The sequence below is a fragment of the Sylvia atricapilla genome, chromosome 3 (assembly GCF_009819655.1).
Source record: "Sylvia atricapilla isolate bSylAtr1 chromosome 3, bSylAtr1.pri, whole genome shotgun sequence".
NCBI classification, from domain to species: Eukaryota; Metazoa; Chordata; class Aves; order Passeriformes; family Sylviidae; genus Sylvia; species Sylvia atricapilla.
This window is the reverse complement of record NC_089142.1, coordinates 66,226,475-66,248,960: the sequence shown is the minus strand read 5'-3', so window position 1 is coordinate 66,248,960 and position 22,486 is coordinate 66,226,475. Positions and strand designations below refer to the sequence as shown.

Genomic DNA, 22,486 nt, shown 5'->3' with positions numbered 1-22,486 from the left:
ATTACAGAACTTCACATTGTCACCATCAGTATTTACATTTCGGAACGTTTTTAGGCATGCTTGGGGACATCACTGCAGATGAACCATTTCACACCTCTCAGGGTCCTTCAGGGCTACTCCCAGTCAGCCTGGCTGCTCTGCTTGTTATAAGGCACAACTCACACCTTCCCCCGCTGCTCCAGCCAGCAGAAAAACAACTGGTCAGGAAGAAAAGGAGTAAGCTACACTCATTTCAGGAGAGATTTGAATAGTTTATTTTGCCCAATCAAGAGCCCTTCAGCATAATGACACATTCATATACACATATATGAACTTTTTTTTTCCCGAAACATTAATGTATAATACATTTTAAATTTAAAATACCAGCTGCACAGGTATTTTTATTTACAAAAATATTCCATACTTAATTTTTTAACTTCATTATGATGACATAGTTCAGTCCAAGTACATGTAAGTAAAATAACTCTATGCAGTCTAACATAGTTGATTTTGTAACAGTACAGTTTGCAGTTAATATGAAACTATATTTGTAGACAGATGGATTTGCAACCCTACCTAAAAATGCATATTCCAGTAATCATCCTCAGAAGAGCTAGTGGGGCTCAGCAAGACTTAACTGAAGAATAAGTTGCAATGAACATAAGGGAAAAAGAAAACACACATGTACACACTAACATATACAGAAACGAGAACTGCTACACATCAAGCATGCTTACCCAGGAGTGGGCAATGTTAGAAAAATTTACGGATGTATTTTTTTCCCCCCATGGTGCTGGTACAATGAAACAGCAGCATAACTAGAAAGCAGCATGTTTTCCTAGTTCTAACCACTACAGATAGCAGAGCTCAGGTCTAAAATAACACAGTACTGCTTATTTACAATTCTGTTTTAAAAGGGAATATTTAAAACATGTTCCCACCCCTCTCCCTTTCCATCACCTGTGACTGAATGGTAGTGGTAATCCACATACAACTCCTTACATGTTTTCAACTGAAACAGTTTAACTTCTAGTTATTTGCCTGGTAATATGGAACTTAGGTACTAACAAAAAGAAATACAAGTGTCAAAGTAACCTACAGTGGTAGGTTAGCTTAAACGTTTCTAGGCGCACATGGAACTACTAAAAGAAATACTGACTGACATCCTTCATTTGATTGTTTGGTGTTTCTGCCTCATTTCTCTTTTTCCTTTTTTCCCCCCACTTTTTAAAAATTAATGCCTACATCTTTAAGTCTAAACTTTACAAGGTGTAAAAGAACCCAGAAACAGTACACTCACGGGACTTGAAACAGTAATAAGGTAGATATATAGCACATCTTTATAACGGATTTAAGAAGAGGAAATTGGCCCAGGTTAGGTTTTCAATGAAAACTGAAGTAAAATTGGTTTAACTGAATCACCTACGCTACAACGCTTTTTTCCCCAGATTCAGTTCACTTCTACCCCTCAAGCATCTTTAATTTCTGTCTACAGAGTATTTGAAGATTTTGTGGTAGTAGCAGAGTTATCCACCTGAAAAGACTCAAATCCAGGAAACTGGTTGGCACGAGGGAAGATTTAAGTGACAAGTTGTCCTTCTTACCTGGAGAGGGAGGCAAGGCACTGCGGTCCTTCCCTCCCACACCAGACTCTGCAGTCAGTGCTCACCCAGACATATTAAACCACAAGCAGAAAGTAGAGGGCACTTCAGCCACAGATTTAAGTTTTCAAACATGTTTCAGATACAAAAAACCCCAACAAAACAAGCCCACATAAAAACCAACCTTGATTTACATGTAAAGAGCTGAAGTATAATCAAAATACACAGATTACTCAAAGAAAATGTTTATTGGACAAATATCACTTCAGTTTTGGAGAATTTTAGAAGTCCAAGAAATAGAGCTGAAAAAAGTCTCTCGTGTGCACCAGAAAAAAAACCCCAAACCATAGAAAACCAGCCAGCCATGGACTGCAGCTATTGAGAAAACTTTAATATTAGGCTAGTTCCCTATCTTCTTGCTCCATACTTGGAGAATTGTTCAAGGATGTTCATAATGGGAGGTAAAAAGAACTGATTATTTTCTGCAAAGCAAAATGGGCTATTTGTTTTCATTGCTTAGTAATTGTATCATCTCGATATGAGATATGAATGTATTCATAAGCTTAAAACAACTTCTATGGATAATATACATACTTTAAGTACTTTGACTTAAAACTTGAACACAAGTCTTTTTAAAATTAAAGGTAGAAGTGTACATATAAAAATTATTTAAAACTAAAAGTATATTCTTAAGCTGTATGTATAAATATAACAGATTTCTTTTGTATTATCTAGTAACAAATGTGAAAGTGTTGCAGTAATTTATAAACTGAATGCTGACACAGAATACGTGCCTTTCATTAGATTCTCTATTGTATATACATATTTTGCTAAGAAAACACACATTCTAAATAAATCACATAATTAGCAAAGGTGCCTGAAAGTAATCTGTTCTAAAGTCTTTATTGAACATGTGTGTTTATATACAAATAATGAACCTGAACTGCACAAATGCAGAAACAAAATTAAGGAATAAAATACATAAAATACCATGATTGAATTAAAGTGCAGGAAAAATTCAAGTTTAAAAGTTCAGGTAAGATCAGTGCCATTAATTAAGAAAACAAAAACACAACCAAAAATTCCCATCCCTCCCAAAAAAACCCCAAACAAAACCACCATCAAAAAAAACACCAAAAAAACCAAAACCAAAACATAGAAAGGAAAATAAAGGACAACTAAAAGGAAAAAAAAAAAAAAAAAGAAAATGAACTTGCTTCCAAAAATCCTCCTTTGGATGTAGCTTTCCAATTTCACCTGCCATGCAAGTACCACCTCAGGCACAAAAACTTTGCATAAAGACAGACAAGGAACACAGCTATATATTACTATACTTTATAACTGACTGTTTGCTGAAGAACAAGTCACTGGAGATGCCTGTGGTGTAACATTTTCAGACTGATTTGGAATGCACACACATTTACACATACCAGGATTCAAAAGTTACGACTTGGCAGGACTAAGGTGAAGAAAAGCTTCTTCGGTTTACAGTTCCTAATGAGACACACTACATATAAACAGATAGGTAGCAGCAGGTAGTTTCTTACTTTCATTAAAAAAAAAGTAATAGCTCAATTGCATTTTATAGTTTTCCAGACACTCTAAAAAATTTCACACAACTGAAATGCTAGTGAAAAATCCAGGGGTGCTTCCCTGCAAGGATTTCAATACACTTTGCTGTACAAAAGGTGCACCACCAATAGCACAATAAGATGCAACGATGTGTGTGATCTCCTTCCTTCCACTTGGAAGGAAAAAGTAACATTTTAGATTAAATTTGTACATAGCCCCTTTTATTGACCAAGAACCATTTGTGTTTTTATCTCATGAGCAATCAGGTCATTTGTTTTCCTATCTAGAAGCGTGCTCTGAACATAAGCAACAGAAGAGATTCAACTACGATAGATTCTGCAACACCAAATAAGCCACCACTCTTCTGGTACTGGCAGATGGTCTCTCATTGCCTCTTATTATTTTGCTTGCTGGTGGTTGTCAAATGTGTCTTGATGAGAAAGTTAAGTATGCTTTCCGCTCAAGCCAAAGTCATCTTCTACTGAATGATACCATAATTTGTTGAAGAATACTTTTGCAATCCTCTCCCCCAGGGCCTGACTAGATTAATTTTCCAGGATTCTGTTGCTCTGAAATGTACTTTATTTTCACCAGGTCAAATACTAATGAATCATCTCAAATTATAAATGTGAGACAAGGAAGGGGACAAGTGTCAGCTAGGGTGGGTTTTTTTGGATGTGGTATGGGTAGTATTTTATCTCATTTTCTTCTACCTGGTTATCTCACAAAATGGTGTTCAATATGCATTAATTAGATACGGAAAACAAATTAACATGCAGAGGCAAATATTGCATGGCAAACTGAGTTAAGTAACTCAAGTAAACATCGCCTCAGTAGTTAGGGGACAGAGCCATCAAGAAATCATAATACTGCTTATTTGAATTGTCATTCTCATTTTTTAAGCTCCTTGAGCAGTGGGCATAGTAGGGCATGCCCTTATACAGGCAACACAATTCAATTGTCTTTTGAAATTAAATGCTGCTATACATCAAGTGAAAAAATTTATCAGTTTGTGCTCCAAATGTATTTGCCTCTCATTTGAAAAGTGATTTAAGAACCATAAAGTAACTTCAATATTTTGTATCCTTGAGGTGTTTCATAAGGTTGTCTTTTCTGTGTACCTGCAACATCACAATACAAATACAACCAAGGTTTTGCTTTGGGAACATTCAGAATGTTTGTGGAAAAAGGACACAAAATGCAGTGCTTGGAGAAGCAAACCCAAGTGATTAATTTCAGACAATGTAGACCTATCAGCTTCTAAGTACTCCCTTTTATAAAACAAAAGCAGTTAGTAACTATTCCTACTTAGAGGAAAAAGATCTAAAGGAATTTTTGAAATGCAAGCATTTATTTTAAGGAATCCTCTCTTTTAAAAAGAGCCCTGGTCATTCACACTGATATAGCTTTAGTGCAGTAGCCATTAACAAGTTAGCTCAGCTGTATTATTTACCTCACCCAAACTGAACATTATTTCAGCAATTCCTGAAGCTTTTGTGCACACTCTACCACTGCTTACAATGCAAACACTGCTTTAGAGATCCTGTTAAATCCCAACTTTAGGACATCTGCCTTTAGTGCTGGGTGGGGCTGAGACACATACTTGTAAAATAGCACTACTGGCAGAACTTAGAGATTTGCTAAACAACATACTCACAATTATCAAGTATTAGATGCTTGCTTGCCATTATTCATGCATCAGCACTTTCATGGTGTGTAAAACTTTGAAAACCTGAGTCCAAGGTTATCTGATTTCATAGTAAAGGATTAAAGGGGCATCTAGAACTTAAGTCTTGAGCAAAACTATCTCAGCTATTTTAATTAATGGCTGTAAAGATACATTCTGTTAAACATCTATAAAAACTCACAGCATGAATGGAACCCACAGCCAATCCTAAATGTTACACAACCTGAACCAATAACTATTTTTGGCAAAAATAATATTTAACTGAACAGAAGTTGAAGAATTCTTACCACAAGGAAGATGTTACCACATATCACATTGCACAGCCATAACACAAATGAAAACTCCCAGCATGACACATTCCAATCATATTATTCACTTGACTTTTTAATGCAAAAATTACGTATTCTTTTGTTTTGCACGTCACAGAATATGATGTGAATACAAGAATACTAGATCAGGGGTCCAAGAAAAGACTATGCACAGGTCAACTATGTATACAATTTTCAATAAGAAATCTTCCAAGCTTCCAGCTTTTCAAATGAAAGAAGTGACAGCAAACTTCAACTCTTCTTCAACAATAATGGTAAATATAGCGAGTCCTAGAGAGGGTAATTGTAAGTCAGCTACTGTCCAGCAAGACAAACAACTTGATTCCAGCTCTTGGACCCCTGATTTATTGCCTCTCCTTACAGGAGGGTATAACACTGGCAGCAATTACAATAGCACAAAAACTTTTGGCATATGAAATATTAACACAGGATTGACCCTGCATTGCCCCTGCCCATCTCACCACGGTTTCCCTTTACTCTCTTTTCCACATGTTCCAGTTACCTTCTCTGTTCTGACTTTATGCTAGCCAACAGCTAAGAAACACTCAAGTTTCTTTTTTTGTGTATGTGTTTCTTAGATACATAGCTCCTCAGTTAAAGCCAGGACTGAGGTAAAACAGTGTGTCATTTGTGCTAGGAAACAACAGTATCCAATGGTGAATACTCCTTTAAATTTCAGTGGTCCTGCCAAAATTAATGAAAAAACAAGATTTTTTTTTTTCATCAGGACAAAATTAAACAGGTGTGATTGATGGGAGTCATCAGAATTGGTACCACTTCTTGTCTTTGTACTTCAACATCATCTAGAAAAAAAAAAGTTCTGATTACTATTTCTGTAATGTACCAAAATGTGCAATGGCACAAACAAACAATATGCTTACAAAGCAGCATGAGAAAGAAGGATTTTAGCAAGGCTTCTCAAAGTTGCAAACACATCATGGAACACCGACTGCTTAGCATGATGACTTTTCTAATGATAGTATCATTGCTGGTAACATTGCCTCAGAAAAAGACATTTTGGGGAGAATGGGGAGGTTGCACAGGAGCTTAGAGTGCGGAAAGAAGTCAGAGAACAGCCATTCTGTGGTAGTTACTGCAGAAAAAAAACAAACTCTCACTCAGAGGGCTTGCATACAGCAGGATCTTTCTTAAGGACAGCACGAATCTGACATAAAGCATTACTCTTCTTATTAATTCAGTAAGTAATTTTTTAGTAATGGGGATTGAGTTGCACATTTAGACACTTACATGCCACTCTAGCCAACTGCATGCTCTAGAGCAATGTGCCATGAGACAAAGCTGTTTTACAATTAGTACTTAATTGTTAGGAGCAACAAGTGATGGACGAAAGGGAAGTATCCTTTATCAATGATACTGCATGCCCTTTAGATTCCTCTAACATGCCTTTGCAGAACTCAGTCACTTGCAGAATCCGCATTTATTTGACGATCAGTTTAATGTTCAGTTTGAGACACTCACCTCATGAGCGTGTTTTGAGAAAGAATCAGCACTGTAAAGCATAGCTGCAGTTTTTTCTTCCAGTTCTCCCAGTTTCTGTCCTCTTTCATCCAGTGCCAACCGGGCTCGTGCCAGTTCACCAACTACACCAGATGCTGCTCCTTTGACACCTTCGATACCCCCAGGTCCTGGAATATGTTGGGCAAGACTCCTTGATGCCTTCCCAGATGCTGATTCTCCAACTGGAGGCATTTGCAAAAGCAGCAAATACAGAATAGTAAGTTTTTTTATCCTTATGACATAGATATCACTGAAACTAGTTTATATAGAGGTGTAATTTCTTTGCATGGAGATCAAACAGCTAACTGTAGGTATGACTATGAGCAACACTCACTACTCTATGTTACTAGATGTTACTACATTAAGAACTGAGACATTCAAACATATTTTCAAGTTTCCAGGCAGGTTATAAAAGTATAAGCTCTTCACAGCTCAAGTGTGAAATTAAAATTCCGATGTTCATCAATAGAATTGTTAAAAAAAACCACTCCATCAGCACAATATAGCTTATGTCATGTGGAATGTACTTTGGTTTCAACAGACAAAGCAGGGTTTTGAAAATAAAATTTGTGGTTAGTTCTGGAAGTGCTTTACTGGTACGTCAGCCAGCCAGCATGGTTCCACCAGCAGAAGTCTCTTCTGATGGAAGTTCAGTTTTACATGCAGACACCCAGGTGTCTATGACACATAGGTGTCTATGCTGTCACTCTTGTAAAAACCTTGTTTAAAAAAAAAAAAAAAAAAAAAAAAGTAATACAAAAAGACAGTATGACTGTATGACTGCAAGAACAGATCAGCACAAATGGTCAGCTGAACAGCTCCAGGGATGACACTGACTACATTGACTTTGCTCACAATGGCACATCAGCCACCCAGTTCAATCTAGACACTTGACGTGCCAATCTCAGGCAGAACTGTATAGACTATAGAAATCTGAGTATTTGTTTTAAACAACGAAAAGTGGTTTGAATAGTTTCTTTTTTTTTCTTTTTACCTCAAGCAAAAATCATATTAACTGGTTAAATACATTTTTATGAAGTATTTTAAGACTCTCTGATTTGATTTTAGGCTTCTATTAAGAATTATTTACATTTAAATTAGTACCATTTGAATTCCCAAAATAAGAAAGATTAATTATTTCACTTATTACAGATTCTGCTGTGATCCTCATGGTAAATATGGCTACATATTCTCAAATGTCTTTTGAATTGTCATTGGACCCTTTGCCAGGCTACAATTCATTAGTATTTTTTCTTCCATTCAATACTATTTTCCTTCTAAAGATCCAAGCCAAAACTTAATGGTGGAAACTTGAAATGATATTAAGAGATAGCTTCCAAAGTTACAAGGTATTTCTCCTCTGTCTCAGTCATATTAAATTATAATTTATGAACCTAAATTTCTCTACTGGAATACTTGACCGGCCTTCCATAGTATTACATATACATATATATACATTAAAATACCCCCAAAAGAAATCTTTGACACAGAAAGTGACTTCTAAATATCTGATATTTGCTCAAAATATACAGGCACAAGTAATGAAGTCTAATTTTTATTATGTAGAAATCAAAAGAACCACTATAAATCAAAGGACTATCAGGACACCTTGTCCATTTTGACAGATACATTTCATATTAATAAGAAAAAGCTTCTTAAAAATAAGCTTACATAATATGGTGCTGCATCTAGCAAACATCTAAAGAAACAAATAGATGTCATTTTCCTTAAATAAAGTGCTAAATGCCACCACAGGAACAAAAAAAAAAGGTGTAATTAAAAAGAAAAAAAAAAAAAAAAAAAAAAGGCAAGAAACAAAAAAACCAAGAAAATTATAAAGCAATGACATTTTTGCCAAATCTGAATTTTACGGTCCTCTAAAGAGAGGACTGAATTGAAATATCATACAGTTCTGTTCTTGCTGACATTCCTAAGGCATCTGTGCACAAGTAAAACAAAGAAAATCTGTCAAATAACCGATGCCGAGTTTTTACTTTCTCACTGTCCAGAATGATATTCTGCAAAAGCATGCCCTTTCAGTTTACCAGCATAAATAGAATCATGGTCAGTACCACAGGCTTCATAAAGATGATAAAAAAAATTATAAAACAAGAAATAGGATAACTTATCTACTGCTGAATAAATGAACTAAAAGAACCTGTGGAAAAAAATACCATGCTTTTCTGATGTAATTGGTAAGGCTTACAACACAAAATCCATGAAAAAAGTATATATCACTCCCTATTTTACTTTCCTCTTCAAAAAGGTAATGTTCTATCAACACAGGTAATACATTTATCAAGGATCACTGGCTTGGGAAGAAATACCAGAAAAATAACAATTAATGATAACTTACAGAGTTCTTCTCTGTCAAGTGACTGTGCCCCACCTCCAAACAGGCCTTTAAAGAACCCCCTGTTTGGTGCTTCTGGTGTTTCTACAGGAGTGAAGAGCTCACCCAGCATTTCCTTTGCAAATGAAAGAGACACAACAAGGCATAAATTATTACAGTGAATGGAATATTCTTTCACTTTCAGGATTTATTAAATGGATTTGAATTTCAAAATAAATGTGCTTTAATGGGCATCCGTCTTTGCAAGGTGATGTAGGAAATAGAAAAATAAAAACGTTAAGAAATTTGTCCAAACCATCTGCTTCTGATGGTTGCAAGCTTAGAGCTCATGGAATTCAGAAGCAAAGAAATACATTCAAGTGAAGTTTATTTGCCCCTCAAAATCCTGGGCAAGTCTCCTGACTTTGTTTTATAGAATCTGTATCTACAAATACTTATATCCACATAGCAGTATGAAAGTAAAGCCAGCAACTCTGCTATTTCATTATTCTATACAACTACCAAGCTGAAGCATGACTGAGAATTTTTCAAGCTGTTAATACCCCTGAAACATAATAGATTCTTTCAAATATCCTGAGTTAGCATTTCTCCCTTGTGTGAGCACACACCTCCCCAGCGTCAATTGATCAAGGGAATTTTAACTGTTAAAATGTTAAAGGAGGAAATTCCCTGTTGATTAAAACAAAATTAAGCAAGAAATTGATTCAGCTACACTAGCATGGATGAAACAAAAACTTAAGGTAGATGTGATTCATCCAGAATCAGACTCCACAGTGAAGAAAAAGGGAAAAAAAATTAAAGCAAAAAAGCCTAAATGCTCAGCTCAGAATGTATCTAAGAAAAAAGCATTTTTTTTTAAATAGTTGATTACCTGAAGATTTTCACACGTTTCTTGGCTGTAGGTGAGCCTCTGTATTTCAGTTGGTGAGACAAGATAGAGTGCTTGTCCATTATTGGTGAAGCAGAATGTTCTGGCTATCCGCATATTGGTGAGTGGCAGGTAATATACATCCAACAACGGCCTTAAACTTGGCAAACTTAAGGAAAATAATTGAAAAGCCCATTAAATATAGCAGAAATGTCTATTATTAATCAAATAGCTCATTTTTAAACTGCAATACATAATTTTTTCTCTTCCCTGTCTGTATGAGTACCACATAAACAAGTATCATTTAACAACTTACAGAATCTCAAAACATCAGATTTTCAAGGTAGCACCTCAAAAGTGAAATTTAAACATCTGCATCACAGATGCATTTAAAAGCATTTTTAAACGACAGCCTGAGTGTGCAAGTCACAAATTCACTGTTTAATGAATTAGACATTACTTAATTACCAAGGTATTTTGATAAGTATCTACCAAGAGTTTACAATTAAACATCCTGTCTCTTCTTTCAGGTTAATAATTTCTCCTCAACTAACAATACAAATCTAAAAGATCTCTCCTCAAGACATTTTAGAACTACAACATGAGCGTGCTGTCAAAGAAAAGCAGAATACAGTAGCCTCAAACAATCTTATGAATAAAGTCCCCCTTTTTTCTCTGACTAGATATTGAAGTTCTCTTAGAGCAAAGTTTGCTTACCTTGTATTTTCTGATTATGTACATCTAACTGCAGAACTTACTGTATCAATCTACTGAAGAACAGAGAGCACACTTGGGCTAGAACAATATTCCCCTACCAAACATTCCCCTCCCTCAATGTGATAATAAATGCAAGTAAGAAGGAACAAAACACCTAATTTCTTGACAAGTAGAACCTAAAATAAACCACTGTCTCAAACATCCCCCATGAAGATCTTCTAAAAAAATTACAAAAGTTGTTAGCTGCCAATATCCCAGTATACAATCAACAGCTTCTGCTGCAGACACCATCCACATAAGGTTATTAATTCTAGACACTAAAAAAAGCAGCAAGGGGGCAAACTGAAGTTAAAACCAAAGAAAGATGTAGTAACCACAACAGCATCTATCAACAGTTGCCTTTTTTTGTTTTTTCTTTTTTTTGCATGATGCTGAGATTGCCTTTGGAGGCAAGTTTTAAAAGTGAGAAATAAAAAGCAATATTCTCTTGTAAGCATATCACCCAGATATGACACCTCTGCCACGCATGTATCTAAAATAAGAATATTCCTAAGAGAGTCAGTAACAGGGAAGTGTTTTGCTTCAGATCAATGGGGACATACAACATTCTTACAGCTTCAAAACACAAAAGCATTGGATCAGATAGGACAAGCATGACATCCATGAGAGCGTTTTCATTGTTTCTGTTACAGATTTGTTTGTTACTATTTGAATTTATATCAGTAGTTAAGCATTGGGCATAATATCTGACAACTTTACACAAACTGCATTGTAAGGTCCACTCCCCAGCAGGAATTCATGCTTACAAAATGGAGCTCAGCATTGGAGTCCAACTTCCTCACACAAGGTAACAATTCAGCATTTATAATTTAGCACATATGCAGAGTTTGTTAGAAAACAATGCGAATCCTGAAGAAGACAAGATTTGTTTCAATATATGGTATCTTAACATTACTAAGTTTAGTTTTAATTAGGAAAAACAATATTGTTTGCCCTGCAAGGTGAGCAGAATTTTGTAGAGATGTTTAGAATACATAAAACATGGGATATTCACCAATGGAGTTACAGACTTACATACTACAATTAAAAAACATGTTTTGATTCCATCAGTTTTAGTTTACTCCCAACAACTTCCTAAAGAAATTTTTTTAGAGAATTTTCCAAGCTGAAAGCTTCTTTTGGCAACCTTAAAAATAATATTTTAGGAACTTTACTGGCATAATGTTAAAGGGCCATGTTCCATCCTCATCTTATCATGAGGCCTCAACTAAACTGCAGGTGCAAGGGTGTAAGTATATACACACTGGTGGTTCCAAATAAAATAGCACTTAGAAACATTTAAGATAAAGGACATGAAAATTACATAGGTGACCTGTAAGTATATTTAAACTACTACTACTACTACTACACAGGTTTAAACTCATAACTTAAACCCCTTACTGTAGATGAATTATTACTATACAAGTGCTAGCAGTTAATCTTGCCTTCATAGCCTGAGTTTAAGGCCTTTATGACACAAGCAAGCTACACAATAAAATATTGAGACATAAGTGTGATGCAAATAGCTGCACAAAAATAGGCAGAGCTCTAGTCAGGTACAAGCTAAAGGTCAAGGCAGTTTTCTCCATCAGGGAGTAAATTCAACTTTTAGAAAAACTTGAAGTCATGGACCTGTATAATTTGTTTGAAACTATGTGTTGAGTCAGTATAGCTTGAGATAAAGTGGTAAACTTTTCATGTGTTAAGGACAAAACTAATAGGAATATATCCAATCCAGATTATTCAGGCTCAAGTGTTAGAGAATCATCAATCCTGAGTGAATGCAATTTTTTAAAAATTCATCATCCTGTGGAAAAGGAACCTGTCTGTGTAGTAGAAGACTATTTTTATATTTAAGTTACTATCAAACAGGTCTTACCTAAAAGTCATAATATGTCCATTGGCACAGAAACATGCAAGGCAGATACTGTTACTCAATGACACTATGTCTCCACGAAGAACAAAAGAAGTCTCTGTTATATTTTGCTTATAAATACAGTTCTGGGATGGTAGTGAGATAACTTTTGCTTGCTTTTCTGAACATATCACTGCATATTGGTTTTCACTGATTTCCTGAGAGGAAGAAGGGGACACTGAGACAGGTCGTCGCTTTTTCGCTTTTTCTTTTTCATCTTTATCTTCAGAAACATTTTGTTCTCTCCAGGGTTCATGTGCTGGTGGGACCAAAGATCCTGTGGTGTCCAAAAAAGCCATTCTCAAGATCGCCCCTTTTAGCCTCAGGATGGTTCCTAGGAAAGAATAGTTGAGCACATTTCTAAAACAGTTCTCCTAAATTGCTTTTCAGGCTACAAAAGATTCCTTTAAGAAACTAGGAGAATGAAAAAAAAACCAAGAACTTCTGTATGCCTCCCTGAAAAAACAGATGTACAAAACCTTGGGCATTTATCTAAAAACCAACGAAGCATAAATGCAATCAAGAAAATGTTAAACAAGTTTTCAAGAATAAAGTGGGCACATACTCTTTCATTAATTTCAAGGGAAATGTATTGGTATTTAAGTTCAGTATCACAAATGCAACTCATTTCATTCTCTCCTAATGAGGACACAGTATGTTTAATATTAACAATAAATGTTACTATTAGTCAAAGGTGAGCACCACCTTTTCCTTCAATTGGTTCAGAAAGCATGTGTGGTTCTTTTATTTCTCCCTTGTAGTTCACACTTGAATCCACTTCTCTGGATTGAAACAAAAAAGTTTTTCCTCCTTACTGTTCAAATCACTGTCCCTGTAGACCAGATCTTAAGCAAATAAATTTTATTTTACTTTAATTTATTCACACATAAGTAACAACATGAACATTTGCTAAGTAAAAATATAAAGCAGTATCTTCTGAGGATTACGCTGCAGATCCAAAGAGGAGAGACACTGCCTAGCCTGCAGCACTGCCTTTATGACCAAATGTTAGCAAATCTGACCACTGCTGCCAATACCTCACTCAATGGGCACAAATCCCATATATGGTCTAGATATCCACTCCTTATCATTCCTATACCCAAACAGCATTGCCATTTGTATGTTTGATACCTTCCATGTACCAAAATGGACTACAGCAGCGTGCTCTGCATGAGACAGTGGTAGCAGGAAAGCTAAATCTATGATTAACAGCATATCCAAGAAACCACTAACACATAATTACATCAAAATCAGTTGCTGTGCATCAGAAAAATGAGATACAACACCTTTCACAGCAATCCAAAGGAATATATTTATCACTAATATTTCAAGCTAGTTGTTCGATTTACAGCCTTAGTTTGCACTCCCTTTTCTTGCTGCAGGAAAACTGATTGATTCTTACTGCATGACTTAAAAAAAATAAAATGAGCATTTGATACTATTCATCTCTTCTGCTATCTCTGTTTAGTAACTGCAAACGTTTTCTCAGCAAGTAAACACTGAAGTTATTTTTTATATTTTGTGAAACTGTACTTTCCATTTTTCCGATTTGAGAAACTTGGGTAACAAAGTAACCAGTCTAGATTGTTAAATTTAGCAGCTAAATCAATGGAATAGATGTTTTTAATTAATCAATAATAGAAAAGAAAGCCTCAAACAGTTTCTTAAAAAAACATGAAAAACGACAACAGTACTTTATCAAAGCATATTTTAGCCTGCCTGCTTTGTACATACCACTAGGAGAAACAATTACTGGCTGAAGAAGTCTTTGCTCTCCTCCTGGGGGTAAGTTCAGTACAATGACAAGCACTGTACCCAGCGTGGTCCCAACCCACAGGCATGGGGAAGGCGATGTATCAGCCTTTCTTGTGAAAGTCTCACAAAAATGAAGAGCTGAAATTGCCTCGCGTGACTCTTTATCAATGCTAGTTACACTAGAACTCCGGGAGCGACTGAAAGAGTTGTCTTTGACATCTGAAAATAAATCAGTATTAATTAAAAAGAATGGCAAATTGTAGGGATCAAGAGAATTTAGCTATTTTTTTGTTCTTTAGCATCAACTCTATTCTAACTATAACGCTACTGATTTTTGTACCTCTATCCTTCCTTAATCCTATTTCCTTATTCCTCAGTTTCCAGCTGTTTCTTGAGCAAAGCACACAATCTTTGTTGCAGAGGTTGCCATTAGGTAATTAACATGAACAATTTTAAGGCCTATTTCTGTCTTCTAGAGCCAGAGAATTATAGTCATCAAGTGGTAATCTTTTAAAAAAGTTCAGTTACAAACCTCTCTGCCAATTAGTTCATTGTTCATATGAAAAAAATATCTGCTCTCATGAAATACGGTTAACTAATCTTAGGAATATACAAACATTTTACTTTAGGAAATGCAGTGACATCTGCACAGCATGATAGCATGGAACCTGTAATGACTTACAATATCGTTCCACTTCAGGAAACTGTGTGCAGGAGATCTAACAGGTTATCTACACATCCCCAAACTTTTAGTAAGAGAAAAACAAATGCTATCAAATGTCACCTGGTGCTGGTATGCAAAACTGAAGATTCCCACTTGGAATGCTGTAGTACAGTGCCAGTAATAGCACTAAAGCTTTTCTGGAAGTCTGGCTCACTGCTTAGCAACAAGTGAATTCTAATGTTAACAAAAGTCAGCGTGCTGCTCCATTCTTGCTGTAGGCTATCTGTAGGTGTGGCAACACCTAATACATCAGCAGATACTGAATTTATCTGTGCATTCACAAATAAATGCTATACTTTCTAATTTCATAATTGTAAAGTTTTAGCAGAAGACAGCCCTCACCAGTGAAAGTTTGGTGCAATTTATATTATGCTTTTTAAAAAATAACTCAAAAAATCTTTTGAGTAGGGTATAGATGCAATTGACATTTTACAGCAGGATTAAGAGCTAAAGAACAACATTCAACCATATACTATGTGGAACTATTACTATGTTAGTTTCATTAAATTATCAAAAAACTTTCTACAAAGAATATCTAACATGCATTTGGAAAGCTTACATACTAGATTTCAACTGACTAAATACACACATCTACTTAACATAAACAGTGAATCTTCTCAGGAGATAATTGCCTCATTCCAACAAGGATAGAAAAAAACATTGTCCTGTTGAATTTTAGCTGTCAAATATAAAACATAGATTATAGAAACTAATTTAATCACTCAGATGTTGACATACTGTTTTCATATCAAAAAAATAAATCCAGTGTAAAACAATGAAAACAATTATTTGTTTTTATAAGTCTTCTAATGACCACCACCTCTTATGATGCTTGTTTTTTTCAGGCTTGAGAATTTCCTAATTTAATGGTTTTTTCCAACTTTAACATGGATTAATCAGTCTGAATATAATCAATCATACTGTAACTGCAATAAGCCTAGCTTTAAATGTGCATTTTTGAGTTCTAGCTAGTTGATTTGAAGAGTATATGTACAAATTCCAGAAGCATTGGAATGGACAGGAGAAAACAAATAAAAACTAGCTTGTCAGACAATACGGGTATTTTTGAGAGTGGACAATCCATTCAGAAGCAAGAACAGAGAGTTAAATTAACTTAACTGCTTTAGTGCATCCTATTTGTCCTAAAGTCAAGGAAGAAGTTTGTAAATGGATGAGATTCAGATGAAGAGGAAGGAACAGCAGTGTGATGAATCACTACACACCATCAGAAGGATGGAAAGATGATGCTCTTTTGAGGAAGTAAAGCAAGGAATAGCATCTAGTGGCAGTAGCATCTTAATCACTGAATTAGAACATTGAAAAGCAATGGCATAATGCAGACAAGGGTATGATCAAGATAACTTCTGTTTTAGAAAGCGGAGGATAAATACAGAAACACAGAGCTTAGATTTTATCTGTTCAGAAAGGAAAAGGCGCCAGTTAAAGATCTAAAGACAGAAAACTAATGTGAAAGAACAAGATCATGGAAGAGTAGGTTTCAAGAAGCCATGGAAAGAAATGAGAGACAATGATAAGGCTCATGAATTTAGGAGAAAGGCATTTTAGTTGTCTCCTACAGCCAGTAGATATGGCCACATAAGTGACAAAAATACAAGCAAGCCAACACTGAAGAACACTATGAAAAAGCTATATCACTATGAGAAAGGACAGAAGCAAAATGAAATGTAATTGCTTAAGAAAGCCCTTTACAGACCGGAAAACCTTGAAGAATTTTACAGAGAACAAAATGAGGTCTCTAAGCACAGATATTCACATACATGCAAAGTTAAAACCAGTCAAAGGCTTGAATTCACAATTCAGAAGGTACAAACTGTTTTATGAATTTATCAAAAATGATGCGACAAAAACCCCCTTCCATTATTTCAGTAGAAGGAACAGCAAATATTAAGTGATGTAGAAAACACTAACTCTTTCAAGATTGGAAAGTGGGGAACAAAATTCAGCGTTCACTTTTCACCAGTCTTCATTAGGAAAAAGTAACACTTCCAAGTACTTATTGCCATCAAAGAACTGAGAGTAAAATAGCAGAATTACAATTGGTTAATATTTAAGAATAAATGTATTCCAGTTTGCCAAGTATGAAATTCACCCTATACCAAAATTATCCCTAAACCATTAGTAAACATAGTGTGGAACAACAGAAACATATTGAAAAGAGCTGTTAAATTCTTCTGCTCTTCTGTGCCAACATGGCCACAGTCAAATCGCTCTAGTTCTGGACACTGAGCTTAGAAAGATGAGGAAAAATTCCACTTCCAGAGGACATTAACCGAAGCCACCCTAGGTTTAGGTACCATAACCTAAAGAAGGAACTGAATTCTGTAAAGAAAAAAAATCTGTAAAAATTAAATTAGAGATATGATTACAGATTTCAACAGCATAAAAAATGACTAATAAAGATAGGGAGCACTTTTTATCCCTGTTTATCATAGAAAGGACAAGAATAAGTTAATATGGAAGCAAGGAAGCTTGGTTAAATAACAGGAAATCTGTCCAGTTATTTTAGTAAGAGACTACACAACATTGAAACTTTGTCTGGTATATTTCTAAAAACTTAGTGGAGGCTCATGAATACATCAGAGGTTAAATTGTCAAAACATCTGTGTCCCTGCCAATCCTTGGATAAAGAATCTCTGAGGATTATTTCCAACTTCACATTTCTCTAAGAGGAGCAAGCTGTAATTGTAAATCAGGGTGGTCCAGCTCAGTTTCAGAATATCCCAGTGCCACGGACTTTTCCCCTTGTTGACAGCAGCAGCAGCACCTGGCAAACACAGTGCTACAGCTGCCAGTCTGATCCTGGTTGTCTTCTGCTGGGCTGGTGGTAGCAATTCTGCAGCAGAAGGAAGAGCCAGCTGTGCCATGCAGAAGGCAGCTGCATTTATTACTCAAAGTCTACAGTTGTCCTCCATCATCATTAGAGAACAAGTCTGAGGAGCTGGATCTGATCCGACAGCTGGCAGTCCATGTATTTAAAAGTCCCCAACCTACTCATTTGTATGCTGTTTTGGTTAGGCAACACAATGACCTTTAGTACTACAGATCTCACAACTAAATTGATCCTTATTTAAAAAGTTATTGTGCATTTTCAAGAAATTCTCAGACTGGTCATCCATCCAAACAGCTGTACATTGCTTTACTTTAGAGAGAGTGGTCACAAGACAATTGACATTTATAAAACTATGCCCAACTATTTGTTGAGAGCACCTCAACATATCCTGTTAAGATATTTCGTTTTTCAATTTAAAGTGTATCATATGGTCCTAAACAGGCAGCAGTTTTCCTAATGCTGTCTGCTTATTGACGCTTTTGCTATCACAGCACTACTGATAACGTGAGTGACAGATGCCTAAAAATTATGCTGAAAGTGTGATAAGCCATATACAGGAATTGCAGGCTTACCTTATGATGACAGCAATGACATTTTGTGCCTGAGAGTCCCCAAAAAGAGTGGAATTAAAATTTTATTTCTACACTTCAGATAAATGCAAATAAAGTCATGATAGCTTACATAATTTAGGCCTCTTTAACATACTCACATTCAGATTTAGTAAAAATAAAATCAACTATATAAACTTACCTAAATCAGGCTTTAACTCAGTTGGCAAACTTAGCTTCCTGGACATCTTAGCTGAAAAGTGAAGTATATCTTTTTTTTAAAAAGAATAAACATAATTTTGCTGGTCCTTATTTGCTTCTTTCACAATATTTAACATACTTGTTCATTACATTAATTGAGGTACTTCAAAGGATTTCCACTAAATCAGCGCCTCACTTCATCAAGTGAGGGGTGCAAACTAAATCATGGAAGACAGCAAAATCCCTAAAAACAGCATCTTATGACTTTTGCTGAGCTTGATTTCTCTTCAGGCAGGATTCAGTGGATTGGACGAACTTGGATTTGGCTCAAGCTAAAGTTTTAACTCCTCAGGTGAGAGCTCAGAATTGCAAGGATGTGCACTGATTCTTACAAAAAGTTAAGATCCCATCCCCCTTTCTAATGCTCTACTTTCTGTTTAAACCTGAGACATTTAAAATAGAAAAAAAAAACCCAAAGAACATGAACACTAAAATTAATGCAGATGTGTAAAAAGCTAATCACTTGAGATAATATCCACAACCTTAGAAGAATGGAGACATTAGAGAGAAGAATCATAAAACCAGCAGTGTACAAACACTTGCAACCCATTCAAAAAAACAGAAAGATTTTGATAATATTGCTCAAGTGACAAACAGCACTTCAACTCATTCCTGACTTATAAATTCTTTTTATAGGAATGGAAATCTTGCAGCCCATTTAAAATGCAGTACAATACAAACAAATGCTGCTAAAAAACCCACCACAAGTAAAGTAGTAGGCATACATATCCCTTCCATCTTTCTTCCAATTATTACTAGAGAAGGAAATATTTTGGTATAGTTTATCTGCTAGACCAGGACTACACTCCAAATTTATTTTCCAGCCACATGCTTCAGTTTTGATCTATCATAAATTTTTTATGATCTTGCATGGGAAATACTTCTTTTCCTAAAGTAGATACTGAGCATAGCCTCATAATTCTAAGAGGACCTTGAAATGGATACCACTCAAAGCAGCCTGAATCCTGCTGCTTTGTTAAAGTTGGAGTTATCTCATTCTAATTATCACATTAACAGAAATCATTACAATTTCTACATATCCTGAAAAACAGCATGTGATTTAAAATTACTTCTATTCTGTCCAAAAGTGAAATACTTCACTGTATCATCAATTATGCTCATCAATATTGCAAATGCTAGTTATCTGAATAGCTGAACAGTTTTATTCCTGTCATACATAATAAAAATTTTAGAACAAGACTCCAGAAATAATCTTCTAATTTCCTTTACGTGTCAATGTTACAGGTATGTTTGAATGAAACTGAAATTATTTAGTCTCAGGCAGAAATGCTAATCACCTATTTTAGTGCAGGCTGAAACTGAAAAGGGCATCCTGACTACGTGTTTTCTACCCTCATCCTTGCATTAGCACTGGCAAATACCTGACTTAACAGTGAGGCCAAAACTCATCTAAACGAGGTTTCTACCAAGGGTTGCTTCCAAATAAGATCAACTCCTATTTCAGATCAGAGCTCAAACCAGGGTACACAACAGCACTAGTGACAAGGAGCCCATCTTTTTGCTGTCAGCTTGAACTAAAATCAGCTTCCAGAGAGATCATGAAATCTCATCTGGAATAGTGAATTACAAGGCGGGAATTACTCATAACACTTATTTTCTCTGTTAGACATTTAAATTATAAGAGCTGAGATACTGAACAAAACTTCAAGTATGTACACAGAAAACAACTGGAGCTATTTTTGCCTTATGACAGCTTTAAAATAAACAGCTTTAAATTAACACATTTACATGTGTAAATACCTTAACCTATTTAACTAACTGAAGACCAGTACCAGTCACTCTTGGCTTTTCAAATAGAAACATTTAGCACAATCTTAACAACTGGGAGAAAATTGACAAAAACAAAAACCCCCACAAACAAACAACAATAAAGCAAACCAAACCAACAATAAAAAAAAACAAAAAAACAAAGAAAACTCAAAAGAAAAAAGAAAAAACCAAAAAAAACCCACTACAAACAAGGTTTCAGATAATAGTAAGTATAGACAAATGTGGGATTCTGAGAGCTGATCCAGTTTTAGCTTTTTGTTCCTTAGTGAAATCCTTAGTGAAAGGCCAGCTGTGTGAATTAGGCTGGTAAGATAAAACAAATTTGTCAGACAATTTTCAACACACACTGAACTATACCTCATTAATAGGACAAGAGGATACATGAATTGTTAAAAAGGATATCATTACTGGAAATTGTGAATTACTGTGCTATGCAAAAAAACCCCAACATTTCAAAACATATGTTAATGTGTCAGAAACCTCAATAATTCAAATGTAAATGAGGAATAAGAACCTATTCCAACAGCAATGGTGCCATCTTGTGTTTAAAGAAAAAACTGCCTAAACATGCAGCAGGAAAATAGGAATATTTTACAGCTAAGCTCTTTTAACCTAATATTACTCAGTATAAAAAAAAAAAAAAAAACAAACCAAACAAACCTGCTTGTATTCACACTGGCTTATGTCTTACAATTTTTGATAAATTCAGGTTTTTTATGCCTCAGATGAAAACCAGCAACAAGCTAGATTCCTTGTACAAAGGAAAAGATATAAATCAGAACAATGGAAGATACAGGAGGGAGATCTACGGAGAGAGTCCTTTCAGTGTCAGGCTTTTCACTCCAGCTGTACAACAGGGCAGAGGTGATGCTGACTGCTGCTGCTGCACGTGGCTGACTTCAAGTGGTAGCTGTCATATCAGAGTTCAATATCCCTCTTAGGGGTGGTGGTGGCTGCAGCATTTACAGCCCAGACTGGTGCGAGACAAGGACACAGAGATCAGGGAGCTGTTGTGCTGCTCCTGGCACACTGCTGCTCAAGACAACAGTGACTGCTGTGCCTGGGTTTAGACCTACATTTAATATTTCTCTGAATTAGAGAACCTAGAGTATTACACAGGTGCACACACACATTCTGTCAATATATAATTACATATCATATTAGAGAACTGTCCAAACCCAAGGATTCTTGGAGATTTCTCACAGGTCAGGTTTGGGAAGGTAGGTGTTAAAATATGAAAGATTGCCTTTCCATAACATGTTAGGTGTCAGTATTGCAGGAACAACCTTAAATTCAATGACAAAAAACCTGAGGCCTGAGAAGGCTTCTCAATAGGAAGCTGTGGCTTAGAAGTAACAGTTACATTTCATTTGCAGTGGGTTATCCTGAGCTGATGATTTAAAACATATAGTACATCAATTTGAAAGCTATACACTGATTTCTCCTACACTCCTTTTATTTTACAATAAAATTCTAAAGATTATAAAGGAGATGTGTCTTAGAGCTTTGATATCCAAGAGAATAACTTAAGAAGCCTACTTCATATAATATCACATGAGAAATTACTAGGCAGCTTAGAATTTAAAAGTATTAAAAACACGTTGAAAGAAATGGTCTTTGGCATTAGGGTAAATAAGAACTTCTTACGAACATCTTAAAATTTGATTCGATGAAAACAACATTAATGGTCAATTACTATAGCAATGTTTCAAAAATTTAGGTGTACACTTAGAATGCAAGAAGTGTGAGAAACCTTCGTCAGTTCTAACAGCAGGGATTATAAAAGTTTAGAAATAAATCTACTCTGCTTAAGTCTGTCTACTAATACCGTTTGCAATTATTTTTAAATTTATAAAGTGCAGGAAATAAATAAGACCAATCTTCCTGAGAAGTGTTTGACATGTAGGCTACTAGAACAGTTATAAAGGTTTCAAAATCTACCATATTTTGCAGGCACCTTTACTAAAGGTTTTTCCAG

General features: G+C 35.5%; 1 protein-coding gene across 8 annotated transcripts in view; it reads right to left on the bottom strand.

Moving 5' to 3' along the window:
* Window positions 1-1,809: 1,809 nt before the first annotated feature.
* STXBP5 (syntaxin binding protein 5) overlaps window positions 1,810-22,486 on the bottom strand; it is a 104,753-nt gene continuing 84,076 nt past the window's right edge. For 5 of the 8 annotated variants that reach the window (XM_066315646.1, XM_066315638.1, XM_066315639.1 and 2 more), the window contains 7 exons: window positions 18,659-18,709; window positions 14,313-14,552; window positions 12,543-12,912; window positions 9,911-10,076; window positions 9,043-9,154; window positions 6,648-6,868; window positions 1,810-5,971 (listed from right to left, as the gene is read on the bottom strand). In XM_066315646.1, the coding sequence (XP_066171743.1) occupies window positions 5,930-5,971; window positions 6,648-6,868; window positions 9,043-9,154; window positions 9,911-10,076; window positions 12,543-12,912; window positions 14,313-14,552; window positions 18,659-18,709 (1,202 nt within the window). In that variant the 3' untranslated portion in view covers window positions 1,810-5,929. The remainder of the gene's footprint in view (window positions 5,972-6,647; window positions 6,869-9,042; window positions 9,155-9,910; window positions 10,077-12,542; window positions 12,913-14,312; window positions 14,553-18,658; window positions 18,710-22,486) is intronic. The other 3 variants (XM_066315640.1, XM_066315644.1, XM_066315645.1) reach the window with 1 other exon arrangement.